Source organism: Haemaphysalis longicornis, unplaced genomic scaffold (genome assembly GCF_048455015.1).
Source record: "Haemaphysalis longicornis isolate Haplotype H1 unplaced genomic scaffold, Haemaphysalis longicornis Haplotype H1 scaffold_5, whole genome shotgun sequence".
NCBI classification, from domain to species: domain Eukaryota; kingdom Metazoa; phylum Arthropoda; class Arachnida; order Ixodida; family Ixodidae; genus Haemaphysalis; species Haemaphysalis longicornis.
In genome coordinates, this window is record NW_027526385.1 from 192766045 (window position 1) to 192787128 (window position 21084).

A 21084-nucleotide genomic window follows, 5' to 3' on the forward strand; every position below is an offset into this window, starting at 1 on the left:
ACGATCTCAAAACGGCCGTTCTCTTCGTCACGCTCATTCTGTGAAAATTTTACACCTAAAATACCCTATGGAGGCATTGTCGAAAAATAAGACAAATGTTTTGTTTTCAAGGCATTAGGGAGTTTTAGAGTTTTTCTGAATACTTTAGCTGATGGGGGTCGACTGCCTGGTTCTTGTTTAAAGGCCATACGGCTGCCGTCCTAGGGTAGCCACTGTTAGTCTGAACCTACGCAGTGTTCGTTCTACCTGCTGTATGTTCTTCTCGATCTGCCACAGAGCGTCCAATTTGGTGTGAATGGTTGGTAGGAAGGAGCAATTTCTCTCTGTTTTCACTAACATCATCCGCGACATTTTGAGCCCGTTTGCGTGACAAACGAATAAAAGTGGTGCTTTGTCAACGAAAAACGGTCACAATACACAAGACACAAACCAATATGCCAGTTTATTTTTTTATTTCCAGAGTTCTATTGGTCCAGCGCACAGAAGAATGGCCAAGAACTGCAGATCATTCATAAATTATCTATCACCTGTTTCCAAAACCGGCTATATATTTACTAATTTCTTCGTGGCAGTGGTAGCGACAAATCAGAGACATATGAAAGGCTCCATTTCTATTACCAGATTACTTGATAACACAATGCAAGTGTTTTTAATTAAAGGGACATGTAACATGCTTGTTACATATAAACACATAATTAGGATTACATGCTTGCAGAACTAGCATGGCTTCTTATGGTGAGTGAAAGGCGGCTGCCATTGTCCTAATGTCGACCGGTTGAGGAAAAAAAGGACACGAGTGGACACGTGTAGTGCATACGATTGTGTGTCAGTTTAGGGGCGCATAGTTTGAGACAGGAATGATATGGTTACAAAAAGAACATTGTGGCATTGTTTCCAAGTTATTCGCCGACTCATCCGTCTTGCGAGAGGTTAATAATGTTTTGGCAGCCTTTAATTCCTGTATATTGGTGCTGCTCTAACACCAGGTCCGCAATCGGCGTCCAACTAGGTGACAACCGCGTGATCGTTGCTGGTTTCCCACGTAGCTCTTCACCGTCGTCACCCACGTGGTAAGCTGATACAGCAAAAGAGCATTCCAGGATGTGCGTCCCGAGCCCTGTAACGAAAAAAATGCTGGCTCGCATTGAAAGTATCTGAAGCATCAACACAGAAAACCTTCTACCTACAATCTCACTACCTTTTCACATAAAATAGACAGTACCCAAACAAGTATCTGCTAGAACCCTCAAAGGCTGTGTGGCACTTGCACGATTGAAAGAATCTACCCAATATACTCAGCGATTAAATTTTGTTACACCCATTTTCTCTAATAAGGGTTTGTACTTTCATCAATCACGATGTTCTTTATTTACGTCTTCTAGTGTAATGCATGCAGTTATATAATAAATGTTCCCAAATATGTTGCGTTTAGGAGCGAATCCACGCCCGGGGTGTTAGCCAAATATTATCTCTATCATACAGTATTAAGAATGCATAATTATCCTAACACCAAATCAGGAATGCCTCACCAACACAGGTGTTGCAGAATTGCCATTCTGGGTTTTCCTTCGGTATTTGTGGCAAGAAGAGTGTCCTGAACTGACATGCTCAATTACCCACTCAACAACTATAGAAACATAATTTCAGTCTAATAACGACAACAATGCTGTACAAAGCGACGAGGCTCAAAGGGTTCCTCTGTGGTCGTATTCGCACATTTTTAAGGTGACCTTACATACTTTATATGGTGCGTTTTGCGGTGAATATTGTCATGTAGGAAAGGTTGTCGCCAGTTTCTAAAAGGAAGAAACGTTTGTTCGATCCAACTTGTGCTTCGCTAGGAACTCGAAAGAATACACAACCAGGAAAGGAGGGGAAACCTAATCGACGTGCCAAAGCGAGTGTCGGCGAAAAACACGCCGCGGTGTTCGCTTGCGAGCATTTATTTTTCGACATTCCTATTTTAGAAACATCAATTAATATCTACAATATTAGCGAAATAATACGTACATTATAGTCCATGCAATGACAGGGTGATACAATCTTCCTGTAAAATTCAATAGCCTGCGGGGCATACGAAATATTAGAAACGCGCTTCACTTGTAACTTCATTTAAACGAAATTAGGACTTTATTAGCACGACTTTAACTAACAAACATTCTTATCCAAGATTATTCTAGAAGTGTTTGCGCCCGTTCATTTGGGTATGGCTTTAATGTTTCATTTTTGTAGAATTGTTTTGGCAGTGTTTTGTTTCACCCAACATTCTCATGATTGGAGCATTGTGATGACGCTGAAGACATCGGTAGTGTGCGCGACAGACAGGCTTCGATGTTGAGGACGTGGACAAAAAGATGGGATGACAGACCGTATACCATCGCCCTTTGTGGCTATGTGACCGAGAAGAAAAAGAAAATATCCCAACATCTATCATCATCGCTGTGATTGCCTTCCCGCCCACTGCCTCTCATTTACCACTTTCTCTGCTTGTTTTATTTCTTTACTGCTCTGTCATCGTTTTTTTGTTCTCTTCTTTACATTTTCTACGATTTGATTCTATATTGGTTTTAACCCTTTCTGGTGCTACGTCTCATAGGCACGTTATTGGTGTTATGTTTATATATTCCCTAAACGCCTACTTTAAATTCATTCGTTACATGTATTTCTTCAATTCCTGAGTCTACAGTTTGTCTCGGTGAGCCCCCTTTTCTGGCCAATCCCCCTGAGTGGGTTTGAGCCATACCTTCTGGTACCACTAACACCACTAGTGACGAAGGAGGCTGGATTAGAATTAGCCATGTTTCGGAAGGAAGCCTGCAACGATGCGGTAGCCATGATCTCCTGTGGCTGCCGTCAGCCCGCTCGAAGACCCAGTCCGTCTGCAGTGGCACCCGTGTCTTCTAGTTGGTCGCCGACCGCGCATTAAATCACCTTCCTCAACTGTGCCACGTGGTGCTCCTGTGCCAATCTACCAACAGCCACCGAGAACCTGGACTCTTTCACCGCCACACCATGGAGTGCGCCCTACTTAGTGGGATATTTAATCTAACGCGGGCTGGTTTCTGGAGTGAAGTGCGAACCGTTATTTTTGTACCCAAAAAAAACTCCGTGTTTTAACCGTGGCCCGATGCTGTAAACAATGGCAAAGTGAACAAACGAGAAGTTATAGTTAGCAGCATTACTGCGGCTGAAAAAGGAATCGACCCGTGCTGAAGATAAAACGATATCCCAAACAATAAAAGGGTCCTCTATCTTGTGTAAAGCTTGAGGCGAACCACACGGACGACTTTCATGGCGCATGCGTCGGCTTGGTTAGCATGAGTCAAGACAGGGACAACCTCGTAGATAGCCAACACGTGCTTGAATTCAACAGGGCCTGAAGTGAAGTCGCCTGAGTTTGTCACTCAGTGCGCGTAGTTGAGTTGCAGTCAGAACGCGCACAAGATCACCCGGCTGGAATACGGTGTCCCGGCTTCGGAGGTTGTAGCGTTCGACAACCAGAAGCTGCTGGTCGGTAGTACGTACGCCGGCAGGCTTCGCGCCTTCTGCGCACGCTGTACGTACGATTGCACATGGGCGTTGCAGTCGTCGTTTTTCATATGCCGGCATGGCGTCGAACATCATCATCGGCTGTCGAGCGTAGGCAATCTTAAAAGGAGCAATCTGCATGGTTTCCTGGATAGCAGTATTAACGGGAACGCGAAGTAAAGGTGAATTTTGTCCGAGATCTTATGTTCGACGTTGACGTACTTATACAGCATATTCCCCAACCGTGTCGTTCGGCCGTTCTGTTATTCCGTCTCGTCTGTGGGGTGATACCCCATAGTCGAGGTCCACTGAAGTATAGTATAGTATAGGACATAGGAAGTATAGGACACCTTACAGGAGGTCTACAGGAATTGCTGTTCCTTGATTCATAATTAGTACTCGAGGGGCTCTGTGTTGCAGCGCAGTTTGGTTGATGCAGAATTTTGATGATTGATGAAAGTTGATGAATTTTGCTCAGGAAAGAGCAGCAGTCTTAGCGTAGCACGTCGTATAGTCTCTGCCTAATACAATTCACTTGTTAGCCGCTGGTGACGTAGAAAACTGACACAAAAGGCCAATTTGAATCTCTTGAGAAGGCTACAAAGGTATGCCGGTGGCTGAAGCCATCTGGGGGGTCTGGTCAGTAACGTTTTTACCCGCTACCACTCACGGCTGCTCCGAGCTTAACTGGCGACTTCTGATGTAACTCTGGGCAAGTAATATCTCTTCTTAATTTTTCAAAGCGCGTCTGCGCTGACTAGGTGCTTTGATGATGGTTCGTCATTTCACCCTTTGATGGTTCTGTCCTTTCGATGCTTCGGTGCTCCTCCATGGCCTCTGGCATGGTTTGGACGTCTTCAAAAACAGACACTGTAGCGGTGTAGCAGAGAGCGTAAGGATTCCTGTCTTTCTTGTGATAACGCCATAATAACGCCGAAGAAAACTGAGAGCCGAGGCTTTGTCGGGCAGGTGCTAAACGTTGGTGAACTCGATCGCAATACTTGCGGAGTACGTTTATTTTTAAGAAACGCAATTGCAGCACCCTTGTTGAAGCACTGATACTCCTCGGGGAAACTTGTGACCACAACTAAGAATTTTCATCGCTTCCAGTGCCCAGTGCGTCTTGCGACAGAGACACCTCACTGGAGAAGCAAACTCTGCTCACTTTCCACAATTGCGTAGGCGTCAGGCGTACCACTTTGGTAGTGAGGGCGACCGTCACGCTTGCATGGGGCGGCAGGGCGACATGTTCATCGGTAATCCTTGAGCCAGCAGACCGTTCTAAGCTTGGCTCGACTTCATGGTGTCGTGTCGGAGAAACGCACAGACTTAGGCTGCAGATCAATAATAGCACCGTTGTCCTTCACAAAGTGCATTCCGATAATTACGCCATTGGAACAGCTTGGAAGTATGATAGAAGCAGTGCGGTTCGTGGGGTCATTTAGCGTGACGCGCTGTATGGAGGTTCCACTTGGTGGAATGCGGTGGCCTCCAGCTGTGCGGATATATGGACCACCCCAGCTGGATGCAGCTCTCTTCAGCTTGCCCGAGTGAGATCCGCTGACTAAGTAGCCGGATCCGGTGTCTAATTCAGCGACCAAGTCAATGCCGTTCATGTATAGCAGCACGTCGCACTGCGAGTTTCCCGTGCGTCGGCGAGTCGTATCTCGGCTGGTGCATGATGATAACCGCTCGCTACATGTCGCTGTCATCATCGTGGTTAAGTCGGGCTGGGTAATGTCGGTTATTCGTCACTGGTAACCAACAAAGCCCTGAGGAACCTAAGCGACGGAGCCGTTGCGGCCCTCACGGACTACTTCAACCGCTGCTGGCACGCGGGCACGCTGCCCCGACAGTGGAAAACGGCCAAGACGGTCCTGATCCCGAAGCCCGGTAAGCCACCCGGCATCGAGAACCTGCGCCCGATCTCCCTCACCTCGTGCGTAGGGAAGGTCTTGGAGCACGTGCTAATGAATAGATGGCAACGCTACTTGGAAACGGAAGGGCTCTACCCCGACACCATGCTGGGGTTTCGGGAGAGGCTCAGCACCCAGGACGCGATGATACTGCTGCAACACGAGATACTCGAAGTGTCCGCCCCCACCCGCGACAACAGGGCGGTGCTGGGCCTCGACCTACAGAGCGCCTTCGACAAGGTGCGCCACTCCGCCATCTTGGCGCAGGTCTCGCGGCTGGGCATGGGCAGGAGAACGTACAACTACATCCGGGACTTCTTATCGGAGAGGACCGTAATGATCCAGGCCGGAGACCTGGAACTACCGCTGAAAAAGACGGGCAGCGTCGGGACCCCCCAAGGCTCGGTGATCTCGCCGTTGCTGTTCAACATCGTCATGATCGGGGTGGCCAACCGGCTCTCGGAGATCCCGCAGGTCCGCTACACCATCTACGCGGACGACATCACCCTGTGGGTCCCCGGGGGCAGCGACGGCCACATCGAGTCGACTCTGCAGACGGCGGTGGAAGCTATCGAAGATCACCTGGGGGACACTGGCCTCGCGTGCTCCCCACAGAAGTCCGAACTACTGATCATCCCCCCGCCAGGCGCGTACCGCAAGAGGGCGGAAGAAGACTCCGCAGCAATCACGGTGCGGACGAAAGACGGCACGATCATCCCCAAAGTGAAGGCGCTCCGGGTACTCGGCATGATCATCGAGGGGAACCGGTACAACGGTGCCACGGTCGACCGAACGATCACAAAGCTCGGAGCCGCCACCCGCCTCATCAAGCGAGTGGCGACAAGGCACAACGGGATGAAGGAGGCGAGCCTGCTGAGGCTAGTCCAATCATTCGCCATCAGCCACGTGGCATACGTGGGGGCGTTCCATTTCTGGAAGACGCAAGAACGAGACAGGATAAATGCAGCCATACGGAAGACCTACAAGGCAGCGCTGGGCCTCCTGAACAGCGCCAGTACCGAGCGGCTACTGGAGCTCGGCATTCACAACACCCTAGAGGAGATCGGCGAGGCCCAGCGCGCGGCCCAGCTCGAGCGCCTCTCGACCACGAAGACCGGCCGTCACATCCTCGAACGGCTGGGACTCGGGGAACGGGCGGCTGCGGCGGCCGACTCGCGAAGCCTGCCGGCCGAAACCTTGCGAAGACTGAAGATCCCCCCGCTACCTCGGAACGTGAATCCGGAGCGAAACCAAGAACGCCGGGCCGCCCGGGCCAGGGTCCTCACGGAAACATACGCCGACGACACCGGCGCCCTGTTCCTGGACGCGGCCAGATACCCGGACAGACCCAACACCTACGCTGCGGTGGTGGTGAAAGCCACTAACGGTGAAGTGCACAGTGCGTGCAGCGTCCGCGCGCCGTCCGCGCGGCACGCGGAAGAAGTCGCGATCGCGCTCGCGCTAACGGACCCGCAATGCACAACGATACTGAGCGACTCCCGCTCGGCCATCATGAACTTCACCCGCAACAGAGTGTGTACCAGTGCAGTGCGCGTGGTGCAGTGTAGTGCAGTGAGAGACACGGTGCCGGCCACCCACCTGAGGTGGTTCCCGGCGCACACGGACACGCGGGAAGCAGGCAGCAGCGGCCACCCCAACCGCAACGAGACGGCGGACGCCGCCGCGCGCGCGCTCACCAACCGCGCGGCGGCTCGCCCGGTGGCCCCCTCCACCACCACCGGGATCCCCCCCGGCTCAGCGGCACCGAGGGACGGAGAACCGCAAGGCGATGACGGCTGCCAGGACATCGAACAGCAGGAGCCCCTCGTCGAGTATGCCGAGGTCCTGAGCTGGTATCGGCTCAAACGTCGGACTATGCCGCAACCCCACCCGGGACTGACGAGGGCGCAGGCAGTGCTCTTCCGGCAGTTGCAGACCAGATCGGTAATCACGCCGGCGCTCGCGCGCCACGTGTGCCCAGACATTTATGAAAGTGACGTGTGCAGTGTGTGCGCGAGTGCCAGAGCAACTCTGACCCACATCCTATGGGACTGTTCTCGCTACCCAACGGAAGCGGCCGCGCCACAGGGGCGGCTGCCGGATCCCATCGCACGAGCGGTTGCATCGTCGGACCTGACGGAGCAGCTGCAAGCCGTCCAGCAGCTCGAGGCGGCTCTCGCCAGGCAGAAGCCCGGGGAGGCGCCGACGGAGGCCTCGAGGGGACATCCCCGAAGGCCCCTCGCGCGCCGAACTGGCGGACGCCTGCGGGGCAATGCTTCGAGGACGCCCTAGGCAGCGTCGAGAGACGGGGTGGCTCCGCGGAGCCTTTCCTCGTCCCTCCTGCAGGCGAAAATTCAATAAAGTCTTTTCTCTCTCTCTCTCTCTTAGTAATGCAAGCATCACCTATGGGGTGTCATGTTAAGGTTAAATCGGGTCGTTGGGCTGAGGGCGAGTCGTAATTCTGGGGCTTTGGTGCGTCGTTGCGCCTTTCGAGGGTTTCCTTTTTTCGCCGAAGACCAACTTCACCTACATAAGACGCTGATTTCAGTTTCCCCTAAGTGGGCTGGGGGACCTTCAACGCCTGTAGTAAGCGTTGCTGCGCCGGCGGTGTCGTTTGAATAGTTAAGGCGTCTGTGCGCAGTTGACACACGCTGGGGCACACCTGCTAAGGTTCAAGTAATGGTCGACCTCTTTGGTGCGCTGACCTGGTAACGGACGATGTTCACGGAAAAAAACTTTGCAGTTCCAGTCGCTTGTACGGGATGTATATAGAGCGGGCGGTGATGGGGGTTCATCATACTTTGGTCTGGCGGGGTGCCATTTTCTTCACTGCAGGTGGTCAGTCAGGCGAAGTTGTACCGTGGTACGGTGGGACCTCCTGTCGAAGAACTGCAGCAGGGCCGGGAGCGCGAAAAACTCCGGGCCATCTCCACTAACGTTAAACCTGGTAAGGGGTGAAGCATGCAGCGTATGAGTGGGTTCTTGCGCAATGGTGTTTTTCTCCACGGAGGTGAAGCGGTTGGGGATGCAGGTACACAGCCTGGCTGTAAGTCTCGTGTATTGGAAGCACGAAGCATTCTAGACCAAGACGCTGGAGAATGACTGTCCGGTGTATTCTTTTAGTACGCGTTTTTTCCACTGAGATGAAAAGTTTTAGCCCGAGGCGTTGAAAAACAAGTGTCCCGGTGTGTTCTTTTACTACGAGTTACCATTTAGCGCGAGGCGTTGAAAAACGACTATCCCAGTGTTTAAGTACCGTGACTACATAATGCTACAAGGAACACGACAGGAGAAGCCGACCGCCCGATCCCTTAAAATAGGCCTCCCCTGTAATGGGTGTGGTGTAGGTTGTGACTTAAGGTAACGCTTTGCTTCGGGCGGCGTAGACCTCCCCAGTGCTGGTTCGCCTCTTGTCGAATGATGTCAGTCACGGAAACGACTTCAGATTGTGGCGTCTTGGAAAAGTGTCCGCAATTCCTGCCTTGCGTCCCGCGGATTGTCTTTCGTAGCGTATCCATCGGTATCCACGTCCCGTCAGCGCAGTTCGCATTGGCCGAGCTAACAATGTGGCGGTCGTACTGCATAGCACGACCGCTATTTTAAGAACCTTCTTAATTGTGCCAGCCTGGCAAGGAAAAAATTGGGGTATTAAATTGACGCTCCAACACTCGCCTGCGGAAGCCACCTGTGGCGCCCGGAACACAATTCCGTCGAATGAGTTTTGTTCCTTGAACAAACCTGCGTGCTCCTCAGCTACGTTGCATATTGTAGAGGCTGTGGTACGCACTCTGTGCTCCCCATTCCCTCTGGAAGCCCACAAGCCAGCTCATGTCTAGCCAGCCGCTTACTGCAAGGGGTACCTGTCGAGTTTGCTCTTCCGCCTGAAAGAACTACGAGATAGCCCGCCGACACCTGAATCATGGTGCAAGAATCAACTACTCCCATCATCCTCAAAAATCCCCGGCAACCGCCATCGTTCCGCTAATCACCCTGAGGAGCGTTCGAAAAACAAAACCACGTGCGGACTTTCAACAGCTGCGGAGACGAAGGAACTTTCAGTCAAGTATTTTGTAATTTTGATTATGCCGCTCGAATCCATTTCGGGAACCACGAGAGCCCCATGACGATCTGTACTCTACTAAAACACGAGTTTCCTGACGACATGTACTACCGTCGTGCGAAAAGAAAGAGCGGAGGTTTTGCTCCAAACGCGCACCCGGCACGCCAACAAAGGGGTCATCATCATCATTTAAAAGATGAACAACTTGTTTCATCGCACTAACCCAGAGGATTACTGCAGTAGAATGCACAATTGGGCTAGTATGTAACTGTTGATCTTCGTGTTCAAATCGCTCACAAAACAGGAACGAAGGTGGTAAAAAGTGACGATATTGTGATAACTCAAAACCTTGCATTTATTGAAAAGAAACGCGAATATATACCGACAACATCTCACGTGGTGCGCTCATTTTGCCAAAATAAAAAGTTTGGAAGAAACTTTTAGAGGGTATACACACAATCTGGGGTATACGTGACAGTCGAAGGGGAAAAGTTTTGAAACAGTGAAACCATAAGATATCAAAAGTCGCTCATATACATTCTGTATATTCCCTGTAAAAGCTGCTTTCATGATTTTTATCTCCCAGTGAGACGTTGTCGGTATACATTTGTGTTTATTCCAGAAAACAAATTGGGGTGAGTTAGCGCCGTATCGTCTTTTTTTTCTACCTTCGTGCCTCTTTTGTGAGTGCTTTCAACACTAAGATGATCCAGAGGCGAGCGCAGATAAAAAAAGCGGTTTTTGATGCTGGATGCCAAGCAAGCAATTTTCGCTATCCTCGTTCGCAGCCCACCAAAAACTGCTCCCAAATTCCTGTCTCGTGCCGCAGCTATGGAAAACACTCTCGACATGAGATCAATACGGCATAATCCTAAATTGAGTGCGATTGCGACAAACGACGTCCACGTGACTGCAATAAGGTGGAAAGCCTGCAAAGAAAATCCCGGACGTAGTACGTAGAGGGATGAAAAAGATATTTCAACGACGATGACCCCACCCCCCAAGCTGTTGGTCTAACAGATGTAGTGCGAGTAGTGCAACATGCACTGGGTACTTTGCCTTGTCGGAATACCACGAACGCCACGCAGTCGCATGCGCCATTGCCGTTTGAGGTCCGGATGCTCCTGGTTTTCGTCGTCACGACACCACCTAATACCGAAGCCAAACGTCCCTTGCCGAACCACCTGCTCAAATCATTTTCAAAATTATGTGTTCCCCCACTACCTCCTCCCCCCTCCCCCAAACAAAAAAGAAAAATGAGGTGGGAAACAATACCCGCTCTCGCAAGGCCATGGCAGGTTTAAGGTCAATATAATATAAATGAACGGGGCTAGAAACTATTTCCTAAAGGAAAGCCAATTTGCAGGGTATCCAAAATACTACCTCCTCTTAAAACCCAACTCCTTGGAAAACAGAAGTGTGGCGAACTCCATATCACCGACTGCTGTGCTAAAGATACTCATCTTCCGTCGCTGGCCTTACTAAAAACTCGGCTTGCGAGGTTTCTTCGGCCACGCAACACGCCCCTTGCGAGGCCAACGACCGAGTGGGATCAAGAGTAGCTGTCGAACACCAGCCGTAAACCACCGCGCATCAGCTGCTCGCTTTCGCCGTTCGTACACAGATGCACGAGTCGCGGCAGCAACCCGAGTTCGCACGGGAAAGGTGCATCATCCCAAGAAGAGGAACCTAAATACAAGAGCATATGGAGGTGAAGTTGCAGAATAGCAAAAACGAAAACACTCCTATGACACAACGATGCATTGAAGACCAAGATTCTCGAGACTCCCACAGCCAGAAGGGGGGATCTGGCCTCGACATGACACGACCACACCACAGCGACAACGCGGGATACCTACTGAATATCACCCAATGCGCCATTAACATGGGGACGATGATGACAGAGCGTTGCTCCCGGATATTACCTCTACCAGCCATCATACAACGCCCTAACAAACCCAAAACTCCAAAGCCACTGAACACCCATCCATCGGCGGGCTTGACGTGGTTGCAATAATAGTCACGGGAGCCTACTATACAGTGAAGAGCAGCGCATTCGCTCCAGAACTGAATAAGCCTAGGGCATGTTGTGCTGGACCGGGCATACGCAAAGCAGGAGGTCATCTAGTCAGGCCTAGTGAAACCTGTACGGCGCGCCTCCACATACGGCCCCGTGTACCCTGCTGCGTTCGTCATAATGCTTACTGGTCGCAACGTAATTCTGGGAACCGCATTTTTGACCTACAACTGTGCTATTATCGATTTGTAGGTCAAGTCGGGCGTTCGGGTCATGACGAGTAAGCCAAACGCAGAATAACGCACTTTTCCTAGAATATACGCTGACCACCTCACCCGCCCTCCCCATTGAAGCCTGAAGATACCTGTTTACTTTCAAGATGGAGCTCCTGACAGAGAAGCTATCGTGGAGAGTGACCACAGCTTGCTTCGGAAATTTCCTGTATCCGTTGAAACAGGTATTGTGATCTTGAAGCAAGGACAAACCTAAGTGCTGGACCGAAATCTCACAGAGGAATATAAACACATAAACAAGGCCTTTTTATTGCAATCCTGGACGAAGCAACCCAGGAAGAAAGTAACTTCATCGCCGTTGTCAACTTCCGGCCCGAATCTGGTGCCGCGTTAAACACAAATCCGGGACTACCAAAAGAAAAACTGAAAAAATTTGAAGGCTTCGCTATAGCGCCACGCGACGGTTTTTTGTAGACTGCGATGCTTTGTCAGAAGCCCCTAGTAAAGCGCCGAATAATCGTCGAAGCTGGCGTCCGAAATATGCGACTGTCACCTTACGGAGTCTTCACACCAAGGCGAGGCTATCCGGACGAAAGGTGACGGCATTCTGAGCGGCGACATCATAAAGACCTCCAAACGTCCCTAGGCTACCCAGGCTTTACTCGTGAAGAAACGAGATGGCCACTTAAGGTTACGCATTGACTGCCGATGGCAAAATAAAACCAGGAATAAGTAGTATACCCTCTCCAACGAATCGACGACGCCACAGAGCGCCTTTCCCATGCCAAGTATTCCTTGTCGATGAACCTGAAAACCAGGTACTGACTAATCGAAGGGGACGAGAAGGACTGTGAAAAACGGTGATAATAACGCCCAACGTAACGTACCAGTGCTGATGCGGTTTTTTGTGTGCTCGACACCAGCAACGATCACAAGAGTCATCACCACTGTGCTTGCAGTTCTCTAATCGCACACCTGCCTCGTCTAAGTGGGCCACGTGGTCCTGTGCACCCCAAGCTTCGAAGAGCACCTCGCAAAGGTGGAGTAGGTAGTTAATGCAATCGGAACATCAGTATTAACGCTGAAGCCTAAAAAGTGCCAGTTTGCATCCGACGAGTAAAGCTTTCTGGTGACGTCTTCAACCACGAGCAAGTCCTGCCTACCCTGGAAAAAGCCTAACCCAACGCCAGCTCTCCGAGGTTAAAGGGAATAAAGGTGTCCGAAGGTTCCTCAGACCGTGCGCGCACTATCAACGCTTCGTCCAAAACTTCGCAAAAATCGCCGAGCCCTCCGGGTACCTGTCTAAAGACAGTGTTCTGTTCTGCTTGGAGGAAGAGCTAAAGAATGTTTTCTGCGAGTCTCAAATCGCCTACAGTGCCCGCATGTGCTAGCCAATTTAGAGGAGTACCCCGAGAAAGAAGAGCCCAAAGACGTTAGTGAGATAGGCGTGGCTGCGGTCCTGAAAAAGAAGCACCACAGCTTAGAACAAATTGATTGATTGATTGATTGAGTGATTGATTGATTGATTGATATATTGATTGATTGATTGATTGATTGATTGATTGATTGATTGATTGATTGATTGATTGCGGTGTTTAAGGCACCTAAACAACACCTGGGCTAGGAGAAGCGTTCTAGTAAGTGGCTCCTTATAAATGTCTACGATGGGTGTATATTAGTGACGAATTAATCTGTAATGCCAGCCACCGTATATGAAAAGAAGAAAGGAATTATGCGGCTTCTGAAAAGAAGTGCCTCCTCATAATCAGCGCCATTCATAACTTTCGCCAATACGTGTACGGCAGGCCTTTCAACGTGGTCACGAACCACTATGCGCTGTGTAGCATCGCAAATTTGAAGGACCTCGCTGGCCGTTTTTGACGACGGAGCCTGCGGTGGCATGCCTTCGACTTTACCACCGGTTTCAAGTGGCAGAAAAGAATTAGACGCTGACAGCCTGTCACACGCCACAATCGTCCCGCCGCCTCAAGTGCCGACACAGACGCCAAGTTACTCGGAACCGCGACCGAAAGCAACCCAGCCGCCCACAGCGAGTCGACCACTAGTGGCGCGTCATGATCGAGTACTTCGGAGGACGCAGCGCCACCGTGTCATGAAAATGTGCGCTTAACTCTTCCGCATTTTGCCTTAAATATTCGGTGCTAGTGAAGATCTTCGACAATACGACGATTACGACGTACCTCTGTCATTCCCACCTGCCTCCGACACAAACTTATGGGAGGGTGCCACGACGACTCGCCATTCGGGACTTCGGCATGCCACGCATGCACGGAAAGATCAAGATAGCCTACTACTGGCCCCGCACTACATCAGACGTCGCCCACTAAATTCAGAGCTAGAGGTATTGCCAGCGGCGGAAAACGCCGCCTACGATGCCCGCCGTACGGCTCCAGTCCACCGAAGTACCATCGCGGCCCTTCCAACAGAGCGGAACGACTTTCTCATCCTGTTCAGCGTGTCACGAGCCATTAACAGGTGAAATGTTGTAGCAACCGACTACATGATGCGCTTCGTAGTGCCCACCACTCTTCCAAGGTGGACTGCTGAAAAAGTCGCAATATTATTCATTCACAAAGTTCTGCTATGACATGAAGTCCTTGAGTTCTAATCATGGTTCGTGGTACGGCATTCACTGCCGAGCTCATGCAAAATGTCCTACGGTAGAGCAATACGGATAGCCCGAAAGCAACGACATACCAGCCACAGACTAACGCAGTAAACGAACGCCTCAACAAGGTGATCGGGGTCATACGGTCTGTTCATGCCGACGTTGAATGTAGATATGGGCAACATACCCCCCTTAAGCCACGTTAGCGTACATTACACCGATTGAGGAAACCACCCAGATGACTATATTCGAGCTTATCTGCCGTGGACAGCCGATACGAATACACGCGCCGGGCTACCACACGTTCAAGACAACTACATCCACGCCAACACCCAAGGATAGCTATAGCTGGAGGAGAAGCTCCACCAGCCTGGTAGCCTGTGTAGAATGAACCAGAATCCGGTGGGTTCCGGTTGATACAACCTCCGATTTCGAAACACTGAGTTTCACCGAGGCGGCCTTGCGTCGGGTTGGACATTAATTCAACCAAGCGAACTAAGTGAAAAGCTTAGCGACGGTGTTTCTGGCCTTACAGAGTTCAGTGACGTGTTGGCCTACTCCTTTACGACATTGTCCCAGACGGTGACTCTGGTACATTTCGGAATACTTCCGCGCTCCGACCTTGTCCACATGGTTTGTCTGGAGCCTTTCTACGGAAGATGACGAAATTTTTATTATATGTTCTGCCATTTTATTTCAGCGTCGAGTCGATGCCCTCAAAAAACGGTGAGGGGAGGGGGGTAATGGAACAAAACACGGTCTCTGCGTTGTTTACTGCTGCGTTGTCGCCAGCATCTAGCCAGGACGAGCTGTCTTTTCTAAGTTAAAACTGAAATAGGCATTTCCTTCTGTATTTTGTATGCTTCTACGGCTAGCTTACTTGATAGGAAAAGTGTATCACCCTGTCTTCACTGGAACAAAATGTTCTTCTTTGATCACCGATGTTCATTATCAGAGGGGGTGGTACCGAAGCAGTAACGCCGAAACATTATTTCTCACATAGCAAACATTGCATTATTCTATTCCCGGCGCCATCCACCGCAGTTTACTGTGTTGAGTGCTCATTAGCCGCCATGCATCCCTCCAATTTCTAGACGATTAATAGTACGCTGCAGTAAACTTCTGTTTCTTGCAGAAAATTTCTTCCGTCTTGGCTACGTGGCCATAGAATAGGTTTTCTGTTCCCCAATATTCTCTTTAAAAAAAAAATATCGTTGGTCATTCATTCCCGTTAAAAGGCGCATTTGGTAACCGACGCATCTTCCAAATTTCTCATAGTAAGGTGAATGAAAAGCTACCTTTAGACTACAGATTTCCCGAGAAACGTGTTAAGAACCACACAATAAAAAGAGCGCTGCATTTCTGTTACAGACGGTGAAATTACCTCACAACTTTCAAATTTTTTGGACCTGCAAAGGCCTAACACTAAGCCAGTAGCGCTGCTGGGTTGTGTTGATATAAAAAACAACCCTGTTCCCAAAGACATCTGCGTACAACATGATAGCGCTTTGCGTGTATTGTGGCTAATCTTCTTCTGTTATAAAAAGTACTCGCTTAAGTTTTCTGGACAGGAAGAGAAGACAACATATATTTGCGCTTGCCGCGAATGCCCTAGGTTTTTTTCTTCATGAAGAGCTTAAAAACTTTATATACTTACATCTGTTTAGTTACCCAATGATAATTTCAAAAGCAACATCAACAGTAACAACAACAAAATATTACTCTCCAACAATCACCAAATGCTTGTGTACAAAACTGTCCTCATGTATTTCCCTCTTCATTAGAGCTTAGTATAGCGACGCGACCTACAATACCACACTTCGTCACTCGATAAATTCCGTTATTAAGGATGTGAAAACGTGTTGGTGTCAACGAATTCCTACGAGCTAGTTGATGCTTCTTCGAAACTTCGCCAGGCGCAGCAAAAAAAAAAACAAAGTACGTTAGAGACAAGTACCAGCGCTCTCGTCCTTGTCTCGCACGTCATGTTTTCTTTGCTGGGCCTAACAAAGTTTTAACCGTGTTGGTGAGACTCAACTTTGCTTGCTTGTAGGTAATGATACTGCTGCATTACCTATGACAACCTGTTGAGTAGATTTTATGTGTGTTTCTTTGCTTGAAACGCATAATTTAGCGCTTTCATAAGTCTTTATAAAAATATCAGTTTCCACTCTGTACTGCGTGCGTCTATCTACGTTTGTTCTTACTGCTCCCTGGAGTAAAGTTCACAAAATTTAAAACTTACTCATTTAATTTACGTCCTGAAACTGACTTTGTGCAGCACTTGATAAGAAACGCTGCTAAATTCACCAAGGCAAAAGAGAACGCCAAAGGTAGAGCTTTGTTTTATGGTGGCTGTTTTCATACCGTTGTAATTTCAGCGCTAGTTTAGTGTCGAAGCTAAGCCCACAAGGCTATTTTGCATTCCCAGTAATTCTGTCATAGGTTTTGGGATATGCCATTGATTTTGTGGACGATACTTTAAGGTAGCAGTGAGAGTTGTTTTAATTTCTCGCCAAGTGCTACCCCTGTCTTGCGCGAGAAGTGTTTGTGTGCTTTTAGCATAGACAATTTGCACTAAAAGGTGTTAGTTTATACATGTTTGTCAAGCATAGGTTTGAGCGAGCAGACCCTTTTTCTCTCTGCGTGAAGGTTAAGACTCAAGGTTTCTATCATCAATGGTAACGCCTTTAATTTTCATAGGTTATAGCACATTCAAAGCTATATTTACATTTCCTGTAAATGTGCTATTTACAGCAAAACTAAATATAGCCAGCCTCAACCTCGGCATCTTATTCCGGTGAGGCTACTTTACTGGGCGCCGCTACTCCTTGGTACTGCATGGTAGGGTTCTTATCGCTACCGCGTGAACCAATTCCCCTAAGTTTTAAACCCCACGCCACTAACTTTGCCTCTCACCTGTAACGCTATCAGCTGGTAGCGCCTGTAGCACTGTTAAAACCAGTGTCACTTTAACTACGTTCAGGGCGGGCACGTGTGTTTTGCGGCGAGGAACAAGAAAGACAACCGAAGCAACGACGGCGCGCACAGCAATGCGCACAGCCGCACAGCAACGGGACGGCTGAGCGACGGCGCGCACAGCCGTCGCCTTTTAGGTTTCACCTGTTCGAGTATCTGTCACTCTTTTCCACAAGAACAGAATTGCCTTTTCGGAGCGCTTATAAGCGGCCATCATTCATGCTCAGCTTGAACGGCTTGAGGAGCGGCCTTTTAGCGGGTGGATTTCACGTGTAAGAGACTCAAGATCCCTGGTTACCCGTTTATGTGCGCGTTAGAGGGGAGGAATGAGGGAGGCGCACAAACAGCTAGGACTGACACACTCACCAATGACGTGCCGTTTGCGGTGGTGGTGGGAGATGTAGACGCGGGCGTCTCAAGGCCAATGAGACGAGTCTGGTGTCCCCTGTGGTCGATCGGTAGGGGTTGGTGCACCGAAAAGACATTAAGATGCGTACAATGCAAAGGAAGCCATACAGCCTCATGTTTGTCCACAGTATGATAGCTCAAGTCTTCCCAATATTTTCTTCCCTACAGCTAACAGTCGTGCCGATCGTTCGGTGCTAGGAGAGTGGGACTTGAACAAACGTCGGTGCAGACACAACCCCACCAGGGCTCGGAAACAACAGAAAGCCACTGCTGCATAACATGTAGCCAACACATTAGCCGTTCATGTTGCACCTCTTCGAGTGGCTCCGAATCCCCCCACGTGAGAGGAACTTGCCCGCGTAAACGACGACATGAAGGTGAAATATTGTGCAGCGTAAAAACCTTCATGGGCGTCATTTATGCCAGTGTCTTTATCGTCGAAGCAAGCACAACTCAATGGTTGCTGGACAGTGCGGGCATGGGCTTGGACGACTGGACGGAGGGGACGTGCGCGCAAAGCGAGTTTTGTGTTCTCGCGGATCAGTAGCCTGTTGGGATGGTGGGAGATTTACTCATGGACGTCCCACGGCCCATTGCAACCTGGCTGCTGAAATCCGATGTGGAGCTGTGGTTTAGGTTGTTGCGTCATACAGATAGCAAGATAACTACAACTGTGCAAGGCGAAGTGCAGCCCTCTGTTTTTCAGCTGTAAGAAAGATCGAGTTGTTCTTAATTTTCTGCTGCTCTTTGGCTAAATCGCAAATTAAAACAGAACGCGCTTTATCTCAGAAAGCTAAGGGAGTTCTCTGGGCTTCTCATATGATCCGTCTCACAGAAACGCAGCCATCAAGTTCTTTATTCTTGCTTTGATGTTGTACATTAAATTATTTTGCATGTAATAATCCGAAGGTCGCACAATTGGTTAGAACAATCGCTAGAGTAACGATAAATTGTGGGGTTTACAGAGAATTTGTCTTGTGTACTTGTTTCCCTCGGGGTAATAATCTTTACTTAAAAGGAAGTGCAAACCGGCGTGATAATGTCTGGATTATTCACGTTGGTATGGCCCGAGATGGAGGGAGTAATTCTTACCCGAGACAGTCAGACAGCCTTCACTGGTAGTTGCAGCCATGGAATAACCGTTACCACAGTCCCAAGAAACCAGATAGCCAGTTAGAGGCCCCGCCAGCTTCAGTGGCGGTTTCCAGGTAAGGATGGCTGTCACATTGTCTTCAGCGCCCAACTGAAGGTCGACGGGCTCACTTGGCTCTGTAGAAAGGACAACAGAAATAAAAAAGGCTCGCTTGGCTAGCTTTTACCTTGACAACAAGTAAAAACAATTGTGGAGAAGAAGTACTTTCTGACTACAACACTATACTCTAAGCAAATTTTGTTTCAACGGTGTTTGTCACTTTCGGGCGGTGAAAGTGCCATTTCATTTCCCTAAGAACACTCCTTTTATGACACACAAACACTACGTCGTTAGGAAACCCTTGATCGTTTTTACGTTCCCTCCGACTGATTCATTTCCAGATGTTGACGTGTGCAATTCACGTGCGCGATTTGATTGAGAGCCAAAAGACGGTGGGCAGACGCTAAGGTACCATGAGCAGCATGACCTCAGGCTCCACGTGGATCTGCACCTGTATCTGCTGTGAACATACCTCACTGACGCGTCTTTTCTCTAAGGATGTGAAGCTCAGATAAGGCCCTCACCTAACCATTCTCGCATTTTACTTTCGAAAGACATGCCAGTGTGTTTTAGGATGAAAATTTGCTTGAAAAAAAAAAAACGGAAAACGTACACCGCAAACCTCGCCCTACCAATAATTGCGGTGCGGATTTAAATGCAGCACGTCCATTGCTTCACAACTTTTTACAAAAAGTAAAATGCAGTAACCAGTTTCCGTCCACCAAAAGTTTTCGAATAGCGTTTTCATTTTATAGAAGTGTTCAAGGCAACCACAGCTGTGTATTTGATCTTAAGTACGTTAAATTCACTTTTTTGGTCCTCCCGGTCCCGAGTCTTGTTTACGGGAATACATTCCAGATTATGGCTTTAGAAAGCAGAAGCACACGCTTAGTTGAATAAGGTTTGAGACAATAAAGCTACATTGGCAGCGGAGGCGGCGAGCAGAGCGGACGCTTACCTCTGCTTATTTCACAGGCCTCCGCAGACGCACGGCTACTGCGCACGGCTACAGCGACAGTCATCGGAAGTAGACTGACGTGGCTACACCGACAAACGGTGTGCTTCCGCCCACGAGGAACCACGTGTGCCCTGCTGACTTGAAAAGGAGGGTGCAACTATCGTCGCAGCTACTTGGCAGCGGAGGCGGCGAGCAGAGCGGACGCTTACCTCTGCTTATTTCACAGGCCTCCGCAGACGCACGGCTACTGCGCACGGCTACAGCGACAGTCATCGGAAGTAGACTGACGTGGCTACACCGACAAACGGTGTGCTTCCGCCCACGAGGAACCACGTGTGCCCTGCTGACTTGAAAAGGAGGGTGCAACTATCGTCGCAGCTACTTGGCAGCGGAGGCGGCGAGCTGAGCGGACGCTTACCTCTGCTTATTTCACAGGTTGGAAATATCGCATTTATTTTGCTACGCATTTCTGCCTTTGCTGCCTCTGCTGCCCTGTGTTGTTGAAAACTGTTGTTCACCACAAGCCCTGTTTTGCAAGATATGGCAAGTGAATCAGATTTTAAGCGTGAAATGCGAAAAGAAATTAGAGAACTAAAGAGTGGCCTTGACTACATGACTAAAGATGTTGAAGATCTTAAAAAGGAATGTGCGGCGTTAAAGAAAGAAAACTCGCAGCTGAAAACGAAAAACGAGGAAATCGCACAGGAACTCGCTGAGCTAAGGGGCATGGCAAAAGAAAACTCGTTGCGTATCACAGCGCAGGACCAGTACTCCAGAAACAAAAATTTGGAAGTTAAAGGAATCCCGCAGGAAAAAGACGAGAACCTTGTTGCCGTGCTTACTAAGGTCGGGGATGCGTTAGGAGAACAGATCTCAGAACATGACGTTGAAATCTGCCACCGTATTCCCGCGCGTAGAAATACCGCTGGTGGCCAGGATTCAGTCCAGGTTCAGAGCCCAAGCTCTGATGCCACTCCGGGCATTGTGGTAGTTTTCAAAAATCGGTTGAAGCGAGACGCAGTTCTTGGGAAAGCACGAAAGACAAGGGTTGCCACAGATGAACTAGGTTTCTCAGTAAGAAAACCGGTCTTCGTTAATGAGCATTTGTGCCCTCCAATAAAAAGGTTACTTGGGATGACAATAGCAAAGAAAAAAGAGATGAAC

At 49.3% G+C, this 21084-nt stretch overlaps 1 protein-coding gene across 1 annotated transcript in view; it reads right to left on the bottom strand.

The window, feature by feature from the left end:
- Positions 1-442: 442 nt before the first annotated feature.
- LOC144139577 (uncharacterized) overlaps positions 443-21084 on the bottom strand; it is a 53057-nt gene continuing 32415 nt past the window's right edge. Inside the window, exons 7-8 of the mRNA XM_077671887.1 lie at positions 18863-19039; positions 443-1117 (exon numbers count right to left, since the gene is read on the bottom strand). Coding sequence (XP_077528013.1) covers positions 912-1117; positions 18863-19039 — 383 coding nt within the window. The 3' untranslated portion in view covers positions 443-911. The remainder of the gene's footprint in view (positions 1118-18862; positions 19040-21084) is intronic.